Source organism: Lycorma delicatula, chromosome 7 (assembly GCF_047948215.1).
Source record: "Lycorma delicatula isolate Av1 chromosome 7, ASM4794821v1, whole genome shotgun sequence".
In the NCBI taxonomy this organism is placed as follows: Eukaryota; Metazoa; Arthropoda; class Insecta; order Hemiptera; family Fulgoridae; genus Lycorma; species Lycorma delicatula.
Window position 1 is genome coordinate 36,523,697 of NC_134461.1, and position 21,506 is coordinate 36,545,202.

The 21,506-nt window shown below is 29.1% G+C and overlaps 1 protein-coding gene across 3 annotated transcripts in view; it reads left to right on the plus strand.

Moving 5' to 3' along the window:
- The first annotated feature begins 78 nt into the window (after window positions 1-78).
- The window catches only part of GAPcenA (GTPase activating protein and centrosome-associated), a 102,627-nt gene continuing 81,199 nt past the window's right edge, over window positions 79-21,506 (plus strand). The window contains exons 1-2 of one of the 3 annotated variants that reach the window (XM_075371928.1): window positions 79-228; window positions 13,189-13,282. In XM_075371928.1, the coding sequence (XP_075228043.1) occupies window positions 13,202-13,282 (81 nt within the window). In that variant the 5' untranslated portion in view covers window positions 79-228; window positions 13,189-13,201. Of the gene's footprint in view, window positions 229-13,188; window positions 13,283-15,109; window positions 15,151-19,908; window positions 20,008-21,506 lie in introns of those variants that run through there. The other 2 variants (XM_075371930.1, XM_075371931.1) reach the window with 2 other exon arrangements.

Consider the following 21,506-nt stretch of genomic DNA (forward strand, 5'->3'; position numbering starts at 1 on the left):
TTTAATTTAAAAAATTATTCTGAAGTTCTTTTTTAATATTTAAACTAATTCTTTCTAAATCAGTAATAGCAGCTGATGTTCGTGTATGTTGACAGATGACAGTACAACGCCTGAAGGCTGCAAATGGTTTTGTGTGTTTTTGTTCGGATTAAAAGCGATTTAATTGATTAAGTAGACAGCTCTTATTAATTAAAAAAAGGTTAAGAATGAGATTAGAGAGTGGCTAAGGTAAAATTACTTTATATGTTAAATTCTTAAAAAAGTATTCTACCTAATCTGTTTTAGATCCATGCATGATTATTTATTTTAATTACTAATAACATGTTTTTCAGCATATTGTTATTGTTTTGGCGAACCTCTAAAATAATTATATTGGAATATGAAGCATATTGTGTGATGATTAAACTTTGAATGTTGCTTTGTTAAAAAAACTAGTTAGACCAATACCTTAGTTAAACGTAGTTAATTGTATTGTTCGAAACATTACTGCCGGGTTTTAATTACGTTATTAATAAATTACTTAAAAACAAAAAGAACTTGAACTAATCCACTTTCAATTGATAGTTACTAAACTTGAGTAAAAATGACATTCAATGTTTGAATGTAAAAGTAAATGTAAAAGTGCCAGCAAAAAAGCTGGCACTTTTACAATAGTCTTCTGTTTGAACATAAAATTTATAATTGGTCGTTTTTGGGTTGTTATTACCCAGAAGTTAATGTATTTTTTTATTGAGAGAAATAAAATTCACACAAAAGTATATTTCTTTTATATGATAATCATTACATAGGTATGACAAAAAATTTTGTTGTGAATTAGCATTGTTATATTTTCTGCACTTACTTGAAAAACCATAAAAGTAATGATGTCCATCGTCTTTTTGGCATGACTTTGTTTCCTGAATGAATTCTGCATACTATTGATTATTTGTTATCTTTGTAATCCAGTTGCCTTTTTTGAGATTGTTTAGATGCATGATTTTTTGATTTGTGTTAATTGCTTACTCTGAGGCTGATATGTCAAGTGGTCTTTGAGAATCAAGCGCTAGTTTTTTATGCTTACTACCTTGTATAATACCATTCGTTAAAAAATAAAGAATTACAGGGGTCATTGTTTGTTTAATGTTATTCTTGACCATTGCAGTTTGTTATAAATAGTTGGTCTGCCTTGGTCAGCTTTTTACCTTTATCTAAAGCTCTTTGTGATGATTGGAAAATATAACTGATCAGTTTTTCTGATAGGTGCAATAATGTTATTAAAAAAAAATATTCTCTAAGAGTTCTGCATAAAAATAATGACTGATTGTTGCCACTAGATTCTTTTCTGTAAAATGTAAACCCATTTATTACATTTTCCTTTGTATCTATTTCTTCTCAGTTTTTTCTGGACACGTTTGAGAAATTTAACGGAAGATAGATTTTTTGATGTTAAGTTATCAGATACAGTTACACATTTTGTAAATGACATATCCTCCCTAACATTTACTTGTTATAGCCAGTAACTTAGCTCCATTATGTAGAAATATAATATTTTTATAGTTAGTCATCTAATCATTTGAGGAATTAAAAGAATGAAAAAAAACATGTTTGAAAAAACAAAGACTGGCTATTATATACTGAATTTATGAAAATTTTGGTTGTTGAATGTTTTTTAATAATTTTGGATGTAACACAGTTGGAAAAAGTCCGATTTGGACAACACATGACTTCCTTGTACACTATTAAATTACATATACACATTTTTAAAAGTACATAAAATTCTATTTCACTAATAACTTCTGAATCTTTTCATATATTTTTTTTATTGTTGTTATTGAATTATTTATTGTAAAAATTTGTTTACAATCACAGGTTAGTAATTATTTATAAATCAATAAAATTAAAAAAAAAAAAGTTAAAAAAAGGAAATGAAGTCAAATTCTAACTGATGTGTCACCCTTGTAAGATAAAAATATATCATTAATTATAATTTTATTGCTATAATTCTGGAACCAATGAAAATAAGTACCACTCATAAGTGGTACTTATTTTTCAACAAAATAAGTACTACTCATAAGTGGTACTTATTTTTCAACAAAATAAGTACCACTCATAAGTGGTACTTATTTTGTTGAAAGCTTTCGGTGATATACTGTTGAAAGGTTTCAATGAGGGCTTATTACTGGAGAAGAAAAATTTGGATTTTGGAAATTTTTTATCAAGTTGATTGTAATTAAAAGGGGAGGTGCACAACTAGATGTTACAACAGTCCAAAATCCAAAATTTCAGCATCCAACAGCTAATAATTTTTGAGTTATGCGAGATACACATGTATGTACAGACATCACGCTGAAATGTCAAAATGGATATTTCTGTTACAGTTGTAGGACTTTCCCGTTAATGTAGTTTGTTTCTGATGCATGGCTTATACACAAAACTTAATTTAGAATATTTATAATTTTACTTAAATGTAATATTTTTTGTACTGTTATATGTCAATTCTACACTAGCGCTCCTTGTTAGGCACTAGGCACTAATTTAAATCATTTTTTGGGGTCGGGTTGTGATTTTGAAAAATTGTTTTGAAACTATAATTTTAATTGTTAACAAATGTGCCTAAGAAATATAAGACCTTAATTAGGCGAAATCTTGTGATACTGAAGGTGACCTTGCTCTACAGCTGCACCTCCTTGACCTTTTAAGTTGAACATGTAATGGCATCAGTGCCCCATATATAGAACTAATCTGACCAACTTTGATAAAAATTGTTCCAGTAGTTCTGGAGATTTAAGGTGTGTGGCAACAAACACACATGTACATACAAAGATCCAGAAAATCTCCATCTGGTTTATTGGGTTCCTTAGATGCCAAAACATCAGGAACTGGTGAAAACCGCATATGCCCAGACTGGACCGATTACAATACTTTCCCTTCTACAACTATAGCTCTGCTATAGGACTAGATGGGAAAGTAAAAGAACCTTGCCCTTAATAATTTGAGTTTTATTATTTTCTTAAATGTTTACATTTACAGGTTTATTTACTTAGAATTATTGTAACCGTTTTCTTTATAAATTAAGGTATTATTAGAACAGATTAGTTTTTTGTTTTTTTAATTGTTTGGTAGTTCTTCCTGTTCAAAAGCATTGTGCATTGTAAAGAATTACATAAAATGTGTTTCATAATTTTAATTATACTTAATTTATTTTGCTGATAACCTGCCGGGTTGATCTAGTGGTGAACTCATTATCTCCATGAATAAATAACAATATATTTATTTGGAGTACAGTTCTCAGTAGCCACATTAGACTTTTTAGTTTCAATTTCATGATAGAAGGAAAAGTCAGCAGTTATTACTTGTTAACAGGAAAGGAATAATAAAAAATAAATAATTCTACAGAAGAAAATAAAATAGAATTACATTATCAGCATTATGCATCTATTACGTTATTAGATGGATGAGTCATTACATTTCATCAGTACCTGAAGGTATTGTTTTTTATATAGTGGCTCTTTTGCATTCATGTGGGCGTAGTAAAGAGGATGATAGAAGCCTTTTTCTACAGTATTTGGCCTAATTTTACTTTTATTTATTGACCGATGAACTGTTGGAAAAGAAGTTATTTTGATGAAATAATAGTAATGCGTTTACTTAGTATTTGTAATATTATATGTATTATAACTACTTATCAGGTTCAAAAACTTCTCTAAAATTTGATTCTCCTAATTATATTTGAGAGCCCATATTATCAATTTCACTTGTTCATTTTTATTCAATTTATGTTATTGTATCAGGAATGGTCTGCTGGAAACTAAACAAAACCTATTTTACTGATTAGTAATCATTATTTTTTTTTATATATATAATTAGATGGAAAAGAAACAAAGATTATTATATGAAAACTGCATATTAAATAATTAATATTCAACTATTAATCCACCCTGATTATCTTGTATAACAGCTTATCAACATGTTAGGCTGATCACTAGAGGAATACAAAAGATTTTCATTTATTCAGTTTAATTAAACATAACTTCAGAAGAAAAAAGAAGTTGGAAGACCAAAATAAGGAGAGAGACATGTTAAAATCATTAAACTTAGAAGACTAAAAAAAAAAAATAATAGCCTGCAATTTTCTAAATAATGTGTATTATATCATTAAACTATAACTTGAAAAATTGTTAGCATTTTGATGTATAACTGTAATATTGCAGTTTTCTGATAATAAAACTAGGAATTGGCTTTTAAAATTGGTTTAACAGACATTCACTCACAGATACAAAAGGTACGTTCACACAACTGGATCAGCCTTTACAAACAAAGATGGTTAATCATAAATTTAAGTACATAAAGCTTTAGTATGTAAAGCTAAGGTCTCAACACATTTGAACAAAATTAAATATATGAACACATTAAATTTAACACAAATAAAGTGTTAATGAATAATCATAAAGCATATCAAATAATATTCATCCCATTTGGTATTTACATTAATAAATGAGTTGTATAAATTGGCTCTGAAGAAATGTTTTGAAACACAGATTAGACTTTCATACAAATTTAAATCAACTTTAAAAATGTAATTAATTTGTGTACTAAAATTAAGTGGCTGTAAAATAGACTATAAGCAAGGGTTTTAATTCTGCCTTTTCCTGTCACTATTGGCTAACAACATTGGAGTAGAAGTATAAGACTTTTTCTTGATTTACCTTTTGACGATGTTGAACCTAGTTGCTGTTAGAATTAAATTGATGGATGGATAATCACTAGAATTGAAAGAATGTTTGGACAGATCAATTGAAATGTGTTGAAAATAGGTTTTATAGAAAATATTTTTGAAAGGAATAATAGCTCTAATTATTTTACTGGTGGTAAAGGTTTCCCAAATTCAGTTCTTGTCCCATTATTTTTTATTCACCTGAATGATGTCATTCATATGCAGATATGCAGATGATACAAGCTTATTAGTTTCAAGAAGTATTGAAACCATAAAAATTAATGCTAGATGTGCTTTCAGATCTGCTTTGACTTATTTTTTTTAATAGAATTACTTAAAACAAAATAAAATCATGAAGAAAATTAAATTTATTTTATAGTAGATTTAAATACTTTAATCCTCAAAGTAATTATACTTTTTTGGTGAATAATTAATTAATAGTGATATTAATTGGCATAAACGTACTGTAAGTATATGGTAAATTATGTAAAAAGAGATATTCCTACATAGAACCCTCTAGAAATAGTTCAAAAACAGAATTCTGTTGTATACATATTTTAATGTTTTATATCCATTTATGCTGTACCCTGTCTTGTAGATTCAACTTCTGTACAATACTAAAGTTAATTCCTTGTTTTTTGGAAGTAAGTAGTATAGATAATCTATAATTTGAACTTATAAGAGTATTTTTGGGATGCATTAAATAAAAATAATTGGTTTATTAAATTCTTAGATAAGTCATGAGGCAATTGTTTAAATTATTACATAATTAGCCCCAGTTGTATAAGTACTAATTAGATACGAGTCCATTTATAATGGATGCTATTCTTTTTAAAACTACCATCAAATTTAAAAGTATAATTACAAAAAATATTTAATTATAAAATTTTTTATATTATGAGTAGTTATTTTAAAAATCTGTGTACTTTACTTTGACTATTATTACATCTCCATTGGCTTCTCTTTTACCTGTTTGTGTCGAGGTTGTAAGAGATTTTCAACACTTTTCATCTGATCTCTTTCTTATTGTGTTTTTTGAACACAATCTCTTGGCTTCTTCCTGCTTTGTTCGTAACACTGGTTTTCAGTTCAGGAATATCTGGGTTCGTTCTTTCAAACTTGGCAGTAAATAAATAAATAAATCATTATTCTGATCAGTACAAAAATATATAAATCATATCAATATAAGATAAATTATAATTAGTTAAACAAATTATAAGATAAAATCACATGTATTTTAAGTCTATATTAGTTATTTATATACAATCATATATATATATTTATTTATATGTACATATTAATACATATATATATATTATCAAATCATGAAATAATTTTCAGGTAAATACATTAAATGTAAAAAATTACTATAAAATAAATCATAATTAAAAAGCTGCTATTGAAAATTATTTTGAGCACATTTATGCATACGTTGAATGGGATAAATAGTGATAAAATAATAATAAATAATAGTGATAAAACAGACTGTGTTTTTTTTAATTTACAGAATAGTATTGTTTCTGGAAAATTTGTTTGATCTCCTTCCACCAGTCCCCCTAATGTTCCATGTTTCATTTTTCATAATTAATTCTTATTAACAGTGGTTAAACTCTGAATTTCAATACTTCTTTTATATCTGTTGTTGCTTTCCAAGAATTTAAAAAGTTTCAGATATGCAGGCTATGGGCCCTTGGTACTGTAATATCAGTGGAGGGGTTGCCTTGTTTAAACCACTCACAACTTTCATAAGAAATTTGTCCACAATCGACTACTCTTTTCATAGTTGGGTTGCAATTGCATGAAATACTGTTGTTCCGTGGAGTAAACTAAGGATAAATCCTTAGCCCTCATTCAGGATTATTCATAAACCTGATTTGCTGAGATTGAATCCCTAATCTTCCATTAGGTTGCTCGGCTTAGCGGAAACATGTTATCAGAGTTGGGGGAGAGTATGCTGTTGATATAAACTTATATTATTGATGCTAGGTAATTTGCAACTCTATCACAACCCCAAATTCCAGAGCCAAAGCTTCCAGACCCCAAAAAATCTGTGTAATGAATTTTTATTACATTAGCTTTATTTTTTATTATATGGTTATTCAGATTGTATGAGGTGTAGCTGTTAAATAAAGAGACTAATGCTGCTACAGAAGAACTGTGCATGCACTGAATTTGTATGACCAACAGCTGTGCTGCATGAATCCTTCTCTTTTGATTGTTGCCACCCCAGTTTCTGTTGACATATTAGTCTGGCTGTGGCCTTTGTTTGGATAACATCTGTTTTTGGTTTTGCCGAAAAAATATTAAAGCAAAGAATTGTTGTGAAATTTCATATGAAACCTGGAAAAACCACTACTTATCTTTTATTAAAAATAGTATAAGGCAATGAGCGTTTATCACATGTGCGGGTTTTTGAGTGGTTTAGCATTTCCAAGATGGCTGAGATGTTGAAGATGATGTTTGTTCATGTCACCCTTCCACATCAAAAATGCATAAAAATATTGCAAAAACTAGTAATCTTATCCAATCTGACCCATCAGTTAACTTTTTGTGCAATTGCTGAAACTGTAGGAATTGACAAAGAATGCGTAAGGAAAATTTTAGATAACAATTTTAACATGCCAAAAGTGTGCGTGAAAATAGTGCCTAAAATTCTCACAATAAAACAAAAAAAGCTCATGAAAATGTTTGTTCTGACACTTTGAATGCCAATGAAAATTACCCAACTTGTTGAAAAGAGTGATAACACATGATGAATCTTGGTTTTTCACTTATGATCCAGAAACTAAGTGTCAATCCATGCAATGAAGGCATGAGCAAATGAAAATACAAAGCAATGATGATTGTTTTTTTCAATATTCATGGGATTGTGTACCTTCACTGGGTTCCTGAAGGTCAAACTATTAATCAACATTACTATCTTGAGGTCCTTGCCCAACATCGTGAAAAAGCAAGATAAAAACAACCTGAATTGTGGAAGAACAAGTCATGGGTTCTTCATCAGGACAACGCACCAGCTCACACTGCATTGTCTGTCAAGACGTTTCTAGCTAAGTATAACATCCCAGTGTTAGACAGTCTGCCTTATTCGCCTGATCTGGCACCATGTGACTTATCTGTTCCCCAAGATCAAATCTCCATTAAAAGGAACAAGATTTCAGACCGTTGAAGCTGTAAAAAAAGAAAAGGCAGTATGCTTCATGAAAGAGCTCACAGAAGAAGACTTCCAGCACTGTTTTAGAAAATTTGCATGGACCATTATAGGTAATAGATAAGGGGTGTATATTGATGGGGATAATAACTAAATATGTATAAATTTAAAATAAAAAAATTTTACAGTATTAGTATTGTTATTTAATAGCCACACCAGGTAGTTGTTTTTTAATAGATGTTTTTATCTGATGATATTTTAAAAGTTGTATGTATACAGAGGAGACAAAAAATTTACTCACTGTTTGCTAGTCCATATTTTATGACAAATTTTACTTGATATGATTTTCGGCACTAAGAGAGCGTTTTGATATGTGTTCAAAATGACCATCAACAGCTTCTATACAACACCTATGGCGCCTAACTGCACACTGAACTACGGCTGTTGAGTGTACCTGGCGTAATGGCAGCACATGACTCTATGATTTTTTTCATGTAGCTCATTGATTGTTGCTGGTTTTTGTTGATACATGTCATTCTTGACAGTCCCCGAGAGGTGAAGTGCAAAGATGCCAAATCAGGAGACCGAGTTGGGTACTCAACAGCACTTCTTCGACCCACCTACATTCGGGTAGAGTTTTACTGAAGTACAACCTGACATCTCATTGGTAGTTAGGTGGGGCTCTGCTTGTTGGATGTAAAAAGGTTTTATCACCTTACAGGTTTTGGATGGCAGGCAAAATCCTTGTCTGTAGCATATCTAGATACGCCTCACCAGTTACTGGTACCCTCGAAGAAGAAGGGCCCAATCAAACCACCCATTGTTAGACCACACCACACAACAACCCCTGGTAGATTCACTGCCTTGTCCATCTGAATGTGAGGATTTTCAGGAGCCCAGTAGACACAATTGTGGCAGTTCACTGTACCATTAAGTTTGAAGTGCGCCTTGTCATTCCACACAAACTTCCCTGCAAGTTCCTCATCCTCACCAACCATGTACTGAAACCATTCCCAGTTCTCCATCCTTCGATCTGGGTTGCCCTCATTCATCGCGTGTAGCAGTCTTGGAACATACACTTTCCACTTTGCACTCTTCAGAATGCGTCTTAGACTTGAATGCTCACTCCACTTTCGTGTGCTCCGTAGATTACTGATTTTCGCAGTGATGAGGTGAAGTATTGCAACACCGCAGCACTGGACGCCAGACTTGTAGCTGTTCGTGGTTGGTCAAATCTTTCCTTGTTCCAAACTCTCTCTATCACTGGCGTACCTTGTGAACATTTTCGTACTTCCAGTACCACCAGTACAGCTTTGCATCACACAAACGATAAGCGAACCTCAGCCATTGTTGCTACTCAACTGTCTTGTGCTGCATTGGCTAATATGGCTTGTGGCATAAATTCCCAGCTCTGTCTACCTACCACAACAAATTTAATACCTTAGACTACACTACACATTAGATTAGTGAGTGTAAGTGTTTTGGTTTAGATATTATTTAATTACAAACCATGGATACATTTTTTTAACCCTCATATATATATATAATTTAGAAATAAACAACCATGAACATCTGTAAATGGTCATTCAAAATTACATAACATTAACTATAACTTTTGATGAATTTGAATCACTGTTCAGCAGTTCTAACCAATTTTTTATGTAGCAGATGAAAATTAGCAGGGATTTAAAGTGATATGAAACATACCTGAGCATTAAGTATTTTATTACAGGTACCATAAATACATGTAATTGTTATTGTAGAATATTGTATGATGATTCTGAAATTGTTTTAACCATTCTTTTCCTAATAATCTTGGTTAAATCAACAAGAATTGTGTTTTTTTTTTGTTAGATCACCACTGTTAATTGTATACTTTAATGAACATTAATGTGTTACCTTTTTTATAAACATTGATATTTAATTAGATTGAAACTTATACTTTTAATGCTTAAATTTATATTTAAAATTGTGGTAAAAGTAAAGGGAGAAAATAAAATTATTTTAGCTGTTGTTTATTAAATATTTTATTTAATTTTAAATTAAAAGTGAACATAATTACCATTTAATAAGGATAAAACATATTGTTTACAGTTAACTAGATCAAAATATTATATAGCATGATCTCTCTCCATGTTTCAAAGCATTATACTTTGTAATAGGATAAAGTAATGTTATTTCTTATGATTGTTTTTTTTTTTTCAATTGATGTTGATATATTAAAGAAATAATGCTGATAAATCAAATTTATATATTAAGCAAAATGAGTTTTAACATAGTTTTAATAGTGACTTAAAGCTATTTATGTAAGATTTAAAGCCACTTAATGTGTCAGATTTTTAAAAAAATGTTTTTCTTATTTTATCAATCCCATCATTACTATATAGATTTCTTTTTATTATGGCTATTCTTTAATTAATGAAATTAATAACCTGCTTTAGGTTTTTGTAATAATTACAAGTATAAAGTAAATGTGTTCATATTCAATGCTTTGTTATCCACTTGTTATAACTTATGAAGATTACTATTTTTGTAGATTTAAATTTTTATTTAGTCGGGGATTGTGAGAGCATTTTTCCTTTGATTTTAATAGAAGTAGATATGTTACTTTAAAAATTATTTGTTTTGCAGTAACTGCATATAGTCATTATTTATTACATTGTTCACAATAATATGAAAGGGCAGTCAACACACTTTTTTAATTTGTTCAAATGTGAATAAGAAAGAGATAAAGTTTTGTTAGATGTTGTAAATAACATGTATGCCAGGAGCATGTCTCAACTGTCTGAATTTTCCTGTGGGAAATTGTCTGATTAGTTTATAGAATTCAGATAGATACTTCCAACTTTCACATCCCATGCAGTTCTGAAGCTGTGCAAGAATTTTTCTTATTGAAGCCTGAGCCTCGCTTTGCTTGCCTCTATGTCAAAGAAAAGCTAATTTGTTGCAGCATATATTTAATCTGATATACACAGATTGTTTATCAGTATGAGCTGCTCCCTCTCTAGGCAAAGGTACTCCAATCTCCTCATAAGTCGTGAGTGTCTGAGTGAGGAGATGGAATTCGTTTGGAGACGAATTTGGAATTCGTTCTCTCCAAACGAATTCCATCTCCTGAGTTGAGAGTCTTGATTTGTGGTCTCTCTATAAGTAGATCATTACTTATCATTAACAATCCTTTACCCTTATACTTGATAGTTACCCATCCCAATGGTATTCTGTGGTTTTTTCCATTTGCCTGTTGGATCCCTGATGAGGATGTGGAAACCTATTAATATATCCATGATGTGTGTGGTTTGATCAGGTGGCTTTGTCTATAGATTTGTTTGGTGTTTTTGTTTCTTATCTGGTGCTTATCCAAAAAGTCCAACCTGTGGCTAAGTTGTTGATCAGATAAAACTGGACTCCTAATTAGAATACAATGAGCTGTTTTAACTTTATTTATTTAGTATCGTATTCCCAAATTAATATGCTAAATTTTTTATTTAGTTTATACCCTAAATTTCTATATGGAAACTTTTCAAGTATTGCAATTTTTAAATAACTTTTCAACTGTCTTAAACAATCTATTGTATGGTAGAGGAGGCAACTTAAAAAAATCCCTTTCAGCTCACCAGAAGGCAGAGGTAGATTTCACCGGTGCTAAGTAAGAGATAAAAAAAGATTTCCACCTTAAAGTTAAGAAAAACTTCAAATTTACTCAGTACGACAATGGTTCCATGTGAAAAAGAGTTGCACATGTTTAGCATACGACAAGTGCCTTATTCTTACAATTCCAGCAACATTTTGGCCATCCCTTGCCGTAAGGGTTGGTCATTTCAAAAAGTGTTTCAGGTAATGTTTAGAGGACTAATGACCACTTTAAACTGATTCGATACTGTGCCTGTTAAGGGAGGTATGATTTTTTTTGTCTGTGAAACCCCATTTTTTTCCACCCCTTGGGCCAGTGGTTGGCGATATCAAAAACTTTACTTAGATAAGTTTTAGGCCCTTATCCAAAGAGTAGTAGGAACTTTAAATGAATTGGATATTTTACTTAATAGTGATATTTTGTTTTTTCTAAAAAGCCCCCCCATTTCCACCTCATGGTACGATTTTGCCCGTTAACGAACTCAACCGAGATTTTGGGTCGTTATATTTTATGTATGAATTTGAAAGTGATTGGGAGAAAATTATGGCAGTTATCATGTCCACAAGAAAGTGAAATAAGTATACTGACAGTGGTTTTGGGGTCTGGGGGATGTGAAATGCAAAGATTTGTTGAAATTTTCTAGCAGTTACAATAGATAGCTTTTTTATGAAATCTACCAAAAAATTTTAAATGGAAAGGATTGAATGTGGCATATCATTTTAAAGAGCAATGGAAAATCAATCTTTTACATAAAAGCCTTTGGCTACAACTACATTAACTAAAATGACAGGCATTTACTATTTTTCGCTGCTAATTTCAAGTGGTCTACAATACAAGCAGTACCAAAAAAAATATAATTTTGACTTAAAAGCATTTACTAAGTTTTATACTTTTAATGTTTAATTTTTGAGTAATTATGTCTGAGTTGATGTAATTCAGTTTCAAACTGCCTTTGAAAAACATTAAATGATTGATATTTTGGTTATGCTTGGCATAAACCAAAATTTTTTGGCTTACTTTTTTTTTGTTTTTCATTACGCTCTCACCTCTTCATTTAAAATTTTTTAGTTACCTCATCTCCAAACCCCCCCTAAGGTCTTGAAGTGTGATGGTCTCATTCCAATAAATAGTTTGTTTTTAGATACTAGCATTTGCTAAATTTCTGTTTTATGTTTAACTGTTGAAAAGTTATTTAGTCATTCCTTTTACACAATTTAGTTGGTGGTTTAGAGAAGTTCTTAAATTTTCATACATTTTATTAATTTTTGTTTAATGCTCTCCTTTTTTTCTATGAAAAGAAGGTATCAGTGATCTTATGTTCATATGAATCGGAAGTTTTTAACCATGAAATCTCTACAACTGTTCTATGTATAAATATATTGAACAAAGGCTCTGGTATTACAGAAAATGTAGTATAATATTCATTATCTGTTCTGTGGTATATATACAAAAGAAAAATATAATTAAAATTAAACTTTAAAGCTAAAAATTTTTTTCATGAGAAAAATTTGTAAATAATATTGATTTAAGTTCAATAAGGTTGTAACAGCTGACATAATTATCAGGGTTTAAATTGCTTTTTCATACTGTAAATAATGTGTGGGCAGTTTTGGCTGCTTTTACTAATTATGATTAGTAGCATGTGTCAGATAATATTCTTTCTCTTGTTTAATTAGAATTTAATAAATAATTAATTAATGATTAATATTTCAGTTCGAATGATCTGATGGAGGACACTTTAAGTGTTAAATCGAGTGACTCAACTGCCATAAGTGACGAATACGAGTTTATTGGACCTACAGTGCATGTAAGTTAATCTTTATTATTAAATGACCCTTTTAATGGAAGTTTTTTTTTTAAATACATTAAAATTATTTAGTTAGCATGTAATATGATACTGACATTACTCATTCAAAATAGGGAATTTTTAGTTTGACCATTGCATCTGTGCATTTGTTTATTTATCTTTGTGTATTAAAGATGTGTGAATTGACGTGAATGGAATCGTTTAAAAATGGATAAGAAAATTTCAGGTAAGATTTGATGTACATTAATCCAGTTTTACCTTGAGCCATTTGGATTTTGAATACTTACTCAAAAATGTGGTGTTATGATCTTGCAGCTAGAAACTAAAATGTTTTCATGAATCTTAACAGGTAGATCAGATTTTAGGATTTAATTTTGTATTACTTGGCTCTGCAATTACTTTTTAGCTAGATTTTTATTTTAAACTAACTTTAAAATAGTTTAAGAGGTTTAATGAAAATAATCAGTAAATGATTAATTAATAATTATAAAAATAATCCTGAATTGTATGACTGACTAGCCTGGGATTATAATACTTGCGTATTAGTCATTACCGCTTTAATACAGTTATGCTTTCAAAATGCTATGAGTTTGCTGTTTAGTCAGAATCATCCAGCTCAATAAAAAATAATTGAACTACAGAATCCAAACTGGCAATGCAGTCGTGCCTCATCCTGCAGAGAATACATATTATGGCATTAGGCTTGTCTTATGACACTATAAGCAGAATATTAATTCTAAATTTATACTTTCATCTATAAAAGATTCAAGTGGTCCAGGAATTGAAATTGTGTGATTTTTAATGAAAGCTTTTTTTGAACACTGTAAAATCAGTGACAATAGAAATTTCCTGAATAACTTTTCAATGTCTGAGAAAATTCACTTTCATCCAAATGGTTATGTTAACTACCTGAACTTCCACTTTTGGGCTGTGGAGAATCATTGCCTTTTACACCAGTAAATTTTACATGGTACACTTTACAGTGTCATCAAAAGGAATTACACAATCTTAATAATGATGAAGCAGTTCCTCCTCATTGAGGTATAGAAAATTACAGTAAATAATAATTATTTATATTAATGCCAGGATGTATGCTCATGAATAGTCACAATTTGCAGGATATGATCTTAAAAAAAATTATCTTTATGTAAAATCCATGATTGTGGTGTAATGATAGATCACACAATTATGAAAATATAAATAAATTTAAATCTTGTTACATGTTAATTTAAATTTCATGTCCTGCAAGCCATCTTTTGGAACCAAGTACATTGAATAGCTCATGACAATGTAATATAAATGATACTACTTCATTCTGAGATAAATTTTTCAGGATATTAACATACTCTTGACTACCGTAACGTAAAAGTTATTTTCATGAACAATCTTTTTATTGTTGAGATTAAATAATCTGTTAAATTATGTGTACTAATGCTTTTTTTGTTATTGTTCATATTATCTACAATTACATGTTTTCATGTTTTGTGTGTGTACCATTTAATAATATGTGTATTGTTATCAAATGAAGTAAAAAAAAAGTTATTTTTATATATTACTTTTAGTTCTCTTCTTCAAGTAGGCATATTTATATAAATTAAAGTATTTTGGATATTGGTATGAGTTTTTTTTAACTGCTTCATTAAGATATTTTGAATTGTGTGCATAGTCAAACCCTTTCTTTAATCCAGTTGTTAATCTTGTTTGATTTGTTATTATCACTTCTGTAGTTATAGTAATTTCTGATATTATAATTTATCTATTAACTTTCCTAACTTCAGATCAGTTCTGATTTTCATCTACTTTTTTTGCATTGAATTTCTTTTACAGATTTTTTGCAGTCTTTAAAATACTTCTACATCTGATTTAAGGTATATATTTTTTTTAATTATTGAAGTAGAGATTTCTCTGCCATTCATTTTATACCTCATTGAATGAACTCCTAATGTTGCATTCCTGTTCATTTAATCTTTAGTACTAAATAAATCTGATAATAAAATTTGGGTTTTTTTGGGTTACTTTGTTGTAATTTTCCACATTGTGGTTTAAATTTACTTAAAATGTTGAACTTTTGTTTTGTAGCATAATAGAAATATATTTCTTTAATATATATTTTTTTAAAATTATTGTATATTATTGGGTAAAGTTAATATACATAAGTAATTTTTGTTAAAAAAGCCTAAGTAGATAATATGAAATAAGAAGTCTTAAAATTACTTTATGTACTTCTCTGTATATAATTATTAATAAGACACAAGAAATTACTTGTTAAATTTGAAAATATTTGTTCTTAATAAACGTCTTAGTAAATGTGGCAGAGGACCACTTCCATCTCCAAAAACTATTATGTTGTAGGTAAAAAAAATGGAATAATACAGGCTTGGTGTGTGAAAGAAAAGGACTGGGCTGTTAAAATCTGTTGCACTCCTTGGAATATTGAACAGACAAAAGCTGTATCATTCCAGAATCTAATTTTTTGCAAGAAACCAGTTATTCACCTTAAGATTTATCTAATTGAAATCTTTGCTGTATTCTTCATTTAGATGTTACTTTCTGCTAATAAAAAAAATTGTTAATTTAGCTTCATTTATTAAGAAAATAAATCATTGTTATTTGTACAAAAAGAAAGTAATTCAAATAAATCCACCGCCACTGTAGATTTCATTAACTATTTGAAAATGATGAGGCTGATTTTAACATCTTTGACCGCATTTTCTAACAGAATCTTCATGTTATGCCAAACACAACCAAATAAATGAAATGGCCACTTCACTCTAAGTAAGTTAATGTTTGATGTGCTAACAGACAATGTTATTGGGTAATTATGTTTTTTAAAAATAATGCGATATTCATTTAGTGTTTCTGCACAGTGTATGTTTTGATAATCTATACTTTCTTTCAGTATCAACCTAAATAGTGTAATCTAAAAAATACTTACTTTCAAGCACAAGACCACAGCAAGCAGATCTGTTTGAAGTGTTTAAAAGTCAGTTGATCCCTCTATTTGGCGATGTCCTTTGGCCTACAAGATCCCTTATTTTTATCGTAACATGATATTTTTTTTGTGAATACTTCAAAGGAAAATACACTTGACGTTTCAAAATGATTTAAATACTGAAGGTTAGAATTGTAGAGAAAATTGGAGTTATCACACCAAAAATGCTATAAAATCTAAAGAAGAGCTTCATTTAATGACTGCAGTGTACAAAAAAAGTGAATAATAATGTCTTGAAAACATTGTTTTCAAAAAAATAAATTGAATATTAGTTTCATATACCATGACACAGTTCCTTTTATAAGGTAAATTAATAGTAAATGTTTTGTGTTAAAAAAACATTATTTTATTTCTGAAATAGATCCCTTCACATAACTCAAACATGTAAAATTATGTTTATAAATTTGATCTAGTACTATACATAACATAATTTTTTTTCCAAACACTTAAACTTTTAAAGTTTAATAACTAGATCTTGAAGAAACATTAATATGGTTCGGCCAAATTCACGATCACGTGTGACCAAATATACATAGTGCTTTTTATATGCTGATTTCTTAAACATATGAAAATTTAAATAGTTTTGAATCCTATATAGAATATTATTTCAATTACATTGTATCAAAATACACTTTTAAGTCCGATTGCATTTCAGTAGTCTATCTTGTCCAGTCTCTGGCCATTAATCATCCTGATGAGTTTCATTAACACTATAAATTGCAAACAGTAAGTGTTAACATCTAAAGTTCAATCCTCATCTCAAAAAACAATTTATGGATCCAACATTTTCAACTTACCTAGTGATTTTATTGTATTTTTGTAACATTGATTCCTTAAAAGTGATAAACTAATAAATTCATCCAATATGTTATACACATATAAAGAATGTAGTTAATTGCATTACATAAAAAAATGAGATAATTGTGAAAGAAAAATTTAAATAGTTTAATTTGTTATTTAGTTTATCATATTATTATAGTGCATTACAGTCCCTTATCTTACAATTTAAAAAAAATAATCAAGCAATGATGGATAATGGGGAAATGAAAATTGCTGATCAGATAGTCGGGTTTCTACTATATTGTCACTGTTTGAATATTAATACTATGGCTGTATTAATATTAAGTTCTTGGCCAGACAAAGATAGTACAACATTTTTTCAATCTAATTACTGCAGTTTGATAAATTTAGACCAACAACTTTCCAACTTTTTAATACCCTTGATAATAAGATACCCTTTTTAATAAGATTTAACCAATTCCAAAATAACTGGTTGCTGGTCTTAAGGTTTGATAAGAGGAAACAATTATTGAGAGACAAATTCGGCATATGTGGAAGCACTTGGAAGCATAGATCATGGAGTTTTGCAACAACCCAAGATGTGAATGCAGGCACATTATGGTGGTGAAAGAGCACTTTTTTTTGGCTAGATGCGGATGTTAAGCCTGAGTAGCGTCCTTCAATCGGTCCAGTAATGAAGCGTAATACTCCATGAGATGGTCCTGCATTTTTCCAGGTAGTCTGCGAGCAACACAAGAGAGTCTCAAAAAATGTACCCATGACTTTTTCTGGAGATGGAACTGTTTTCATTATCTTTGTTGCACTTTTATCTGCTTCCATCCACTGTTTGGACTGCTTTTTGATGATGAATGGTGTTTAATGATGAATGGTTTCAATTACTGTTATAAAACCTTGAAGAAATTCAGTGAAATCATGTTTAAATAAGTTCAGTTACCCTTGAAAAGTTTCAATTAACTATGTTTTTGGTTGACTATTAGTAAACAAGGCTCCCATCAAGTGGAAAGCTTTTTCATACCCAAAATATCATCTAAGATGTAGTTGATCTATCGATCAAGATAATTATGATCTATCAAGATAATTTAATACAGCATTGTGGGTTGTTTTGATAATTTTATTAATTGTAACAGTGTTTAGGTGTTACAAGCACTCATCATCTTGAATAGACATATAAACATAATTAAATTCAGCAGTCATATTTTTTATGGTTGAAAATGAAGGGAAATAGTTCTTTTAAGTAAAATCTAACTCTTTTTGTAAATCCATTGGAGTGAAATCTTTTAAAACAAAGTACTTTATAAAGATTCAATTTTGTGTCAAAACTTGTTTGCTTTATTCAATTGCCAAAAACAAGTAACTAAAGCAAAGTTTCAAACATGTATCTGAAATGTCACAGCATACCTTCTGAAGGTTCATACTTGACAAATATCATAGTCATTTGGTCATACTTGCGCTATCTCTCTCTCTGACCAAAAACTTTATGAAGGACCATCATATTTTAAATATTATTATGAATAAGTTGTCACTTCCATCGATTTGCTCATCTGTGTGTTTGGTTTTTTATTTATTGTCAAAAGTCTATGTCGTAAGTGTTTCTTTCTCAAAATTTATACATCTTAGATGATAATTACTAAACTCTTCACCTCAGAAAATTACCTTAACATTTCTATTCTAGCTTTACTTTTAAGGTAACTTATTCTGGTGTTTTGTGTAGTTGTTTTTCATGAGATCAATGATAGTCTAAGTCATGCTGATCATGTTGTGGCTTTTATGTCTGAAGCAGCAATGAAATTCACTATGGTAACGTCAACTGACTAGTTGTACCACAACTTGCTACAATTAATTGAATAATTATTAAGGTTGTGTTCCCCTTTTTATAATAAAACAATGCACTATTTGCAATGCTTCAACTCATAAAGGGATTCAGAATATTGTAATAAAGAAATTAATTTGATTAAAAATAAGATTTTAGGTATGTAGTTTTTGGCATTTCTCAAAAGTTTTATGGTTTAAAAAAAGTTGTTTGATACCTTCCTTGCTTAGTTGTCCTGGTCAGTGTAAATGTCTAATCATTAAATTTAATATTGTGATTCAAATATGTACTTGGTACATTGAAACTGTAACATTTTTATGAGAGTAGTAGTTCCCCATTTTGGAGCTTAATCCATGATAGAGTTAAATGTAAATGGATAAGTTTTGCAGTAATGTTATCATCTTTTATTTTTTGTAAAGTTTCAAATAAAAGTTCCTTTTTTTTAGTATAAAACATAATTGTTTCAAATTTTGTTTATTTCAGTTTGGTTATGGTTATGGTTATGTTTTTCAATTTGTTTCAAATTCTGATAAATCAACAAAATATAGAATTAAAGTTTTTCACCTCTCCCCTTTGTTTTTATGTATGTGTGCGCACGCACATGTTAGTTTCATATAAATTAAAAGAATTGTACGAAAGTGAATTTAAAAAACTAATCATTATAATCTTTTTATCATATTTATTATCTTAATATCGTAATTTAATCATAAAGAATCTGTTTGTAACGTCACATTCATAATGAAGAATAAAAGAGTTCTCATTATAAGTATAATATTTTGTGGTTTGCTTGGTATGACAGTAATGTAAATAATTATAAATCATTTGCAAATAAAAATAACCTATCTTTGACTAAATATAACAACTGTAGATAATGAGATATGGATAATTGGTAACAAGTGAAACCAATATTTTCCTGTTTATAAAACTTATCTTAAGCCTTATCTATGCAAAATAGTCTGTTTGTGAATGTGTCATGAACAGTACACATCTGGTTTTTAATAGACTTAAAATTCTTTGTTTTAGATGAGAAAACATTATGGATGTGTCACATTACTGTTGTGGTCATTCTTTAGTAAAACTTTGTCATTTTTATTTATGTAAAGCTTGAATGTTTAATATAAGGTAATTTTTTTTTTAATTTTTTATTTCTCAGTTATTAATTTAATTCCCTTTTTTCATATAATATTATTTAAAAATGTTGGATGTGCAGTAATAAAATAGATTATTGTAGGTTAACATTATTTATTTTCTTAATGATTGATTTATCATTTTTGTTTACTTAAATCTGAAATATGTTTAGATAAATATGCCTGCTGTGTTTTATCTTCTTTTAATATGGAAGTATTTGATATATTTTTTGTTTTATTTAATTTTTTTAACATAAATTGATACTATCAAACTGTTACTTCTAAAAAAAGATTGTATTAAATGGTAAATATAAATTGCATGTTAGATCCATTGCATTTAAAAAAATCTTATGAGAAATTAAATTTTTAGAAGTAATAGTCAATCCTTCTTTGAATTGGAGGATATCTCTTGCAGATCATGTAATGTACTGAATCAATAGTAACATTATTTAATTGTGCAGTTTTTCCATTTAGTAAGCTGAATTCTTGTAAACAAAAGTGATTTTTAATATATATAGTGGTTTATGTTATTCTATTTTGTCTTAGAGTATTGATCTCTATTGTAAAATTATCTGTTGTATCAGAAAAGACCATTTCTCAGATATATCAATTGTATAGAAAAATTAATAGAACTCAGATTCTTAGGTTCTCTTACAATTTACTTCCCCAAAATTATCATATTCATATCTGTTAGAATAGAAATGCTAAATATTCAGAATATGGATTAAATAAACCTTTTAATAAAAGAGTAAAACAATATCAACTTTTGGGCCAAAAAAGTTTAGACCAGTATTATTATCATGTACTGCTGCAAAATGTACTGCTTGCTTGCAGAATTTCTTGTTTCTAACCGAAAACAACTTCTGTTGGAAGAATTAGTTGTTTCAAAGTATTAAATATAGCAAGCATTTTAGTCAGTTATTAAGTTTGTGTTTCTGACTGATTGGTTTAAGTACATTATTTCACTTTAATATCACCCGCTGATTGTGTTTTTTTTCTTACATGGTGTTTGTGTTTCTTTCATGTATTGTGTTTTATGTTGTTTGTAATCTGTTTCATTTCCACTGTAATTTACTAACATCAATAAAAAAAGGTGGTTCTCAATACAACCTGTGCATTTTGTTTGTGTAGGTTCAAGATTTATTATTCATGAAATTGATTTATATCAATGATTCTTATTTTATTTTTAGAGGTTGTTTCTCATGTGATTTCATAGTAGTTTTTTGCCAATAATTTAAATTGAAAAAATTAAAAAATTAAATGAAAAAATAAATTATCTACTTAAATGATAACTGAGAATATTTTTCAAAGAAAATTTAGGTTAAAAATGAATACATATTTCCAAATGACTGAGAGCACATCAGTCTTTCTTCTGGAAGGTTCTGGGTTTGAATTCTGGTTAGACTTGGGATTTTTCATATGGTACAATTATTTCGTATTGTATTATCTTTTACAAGCCTTGAGCTAGTGTAGTGATCTAACCATCTAGAAAAA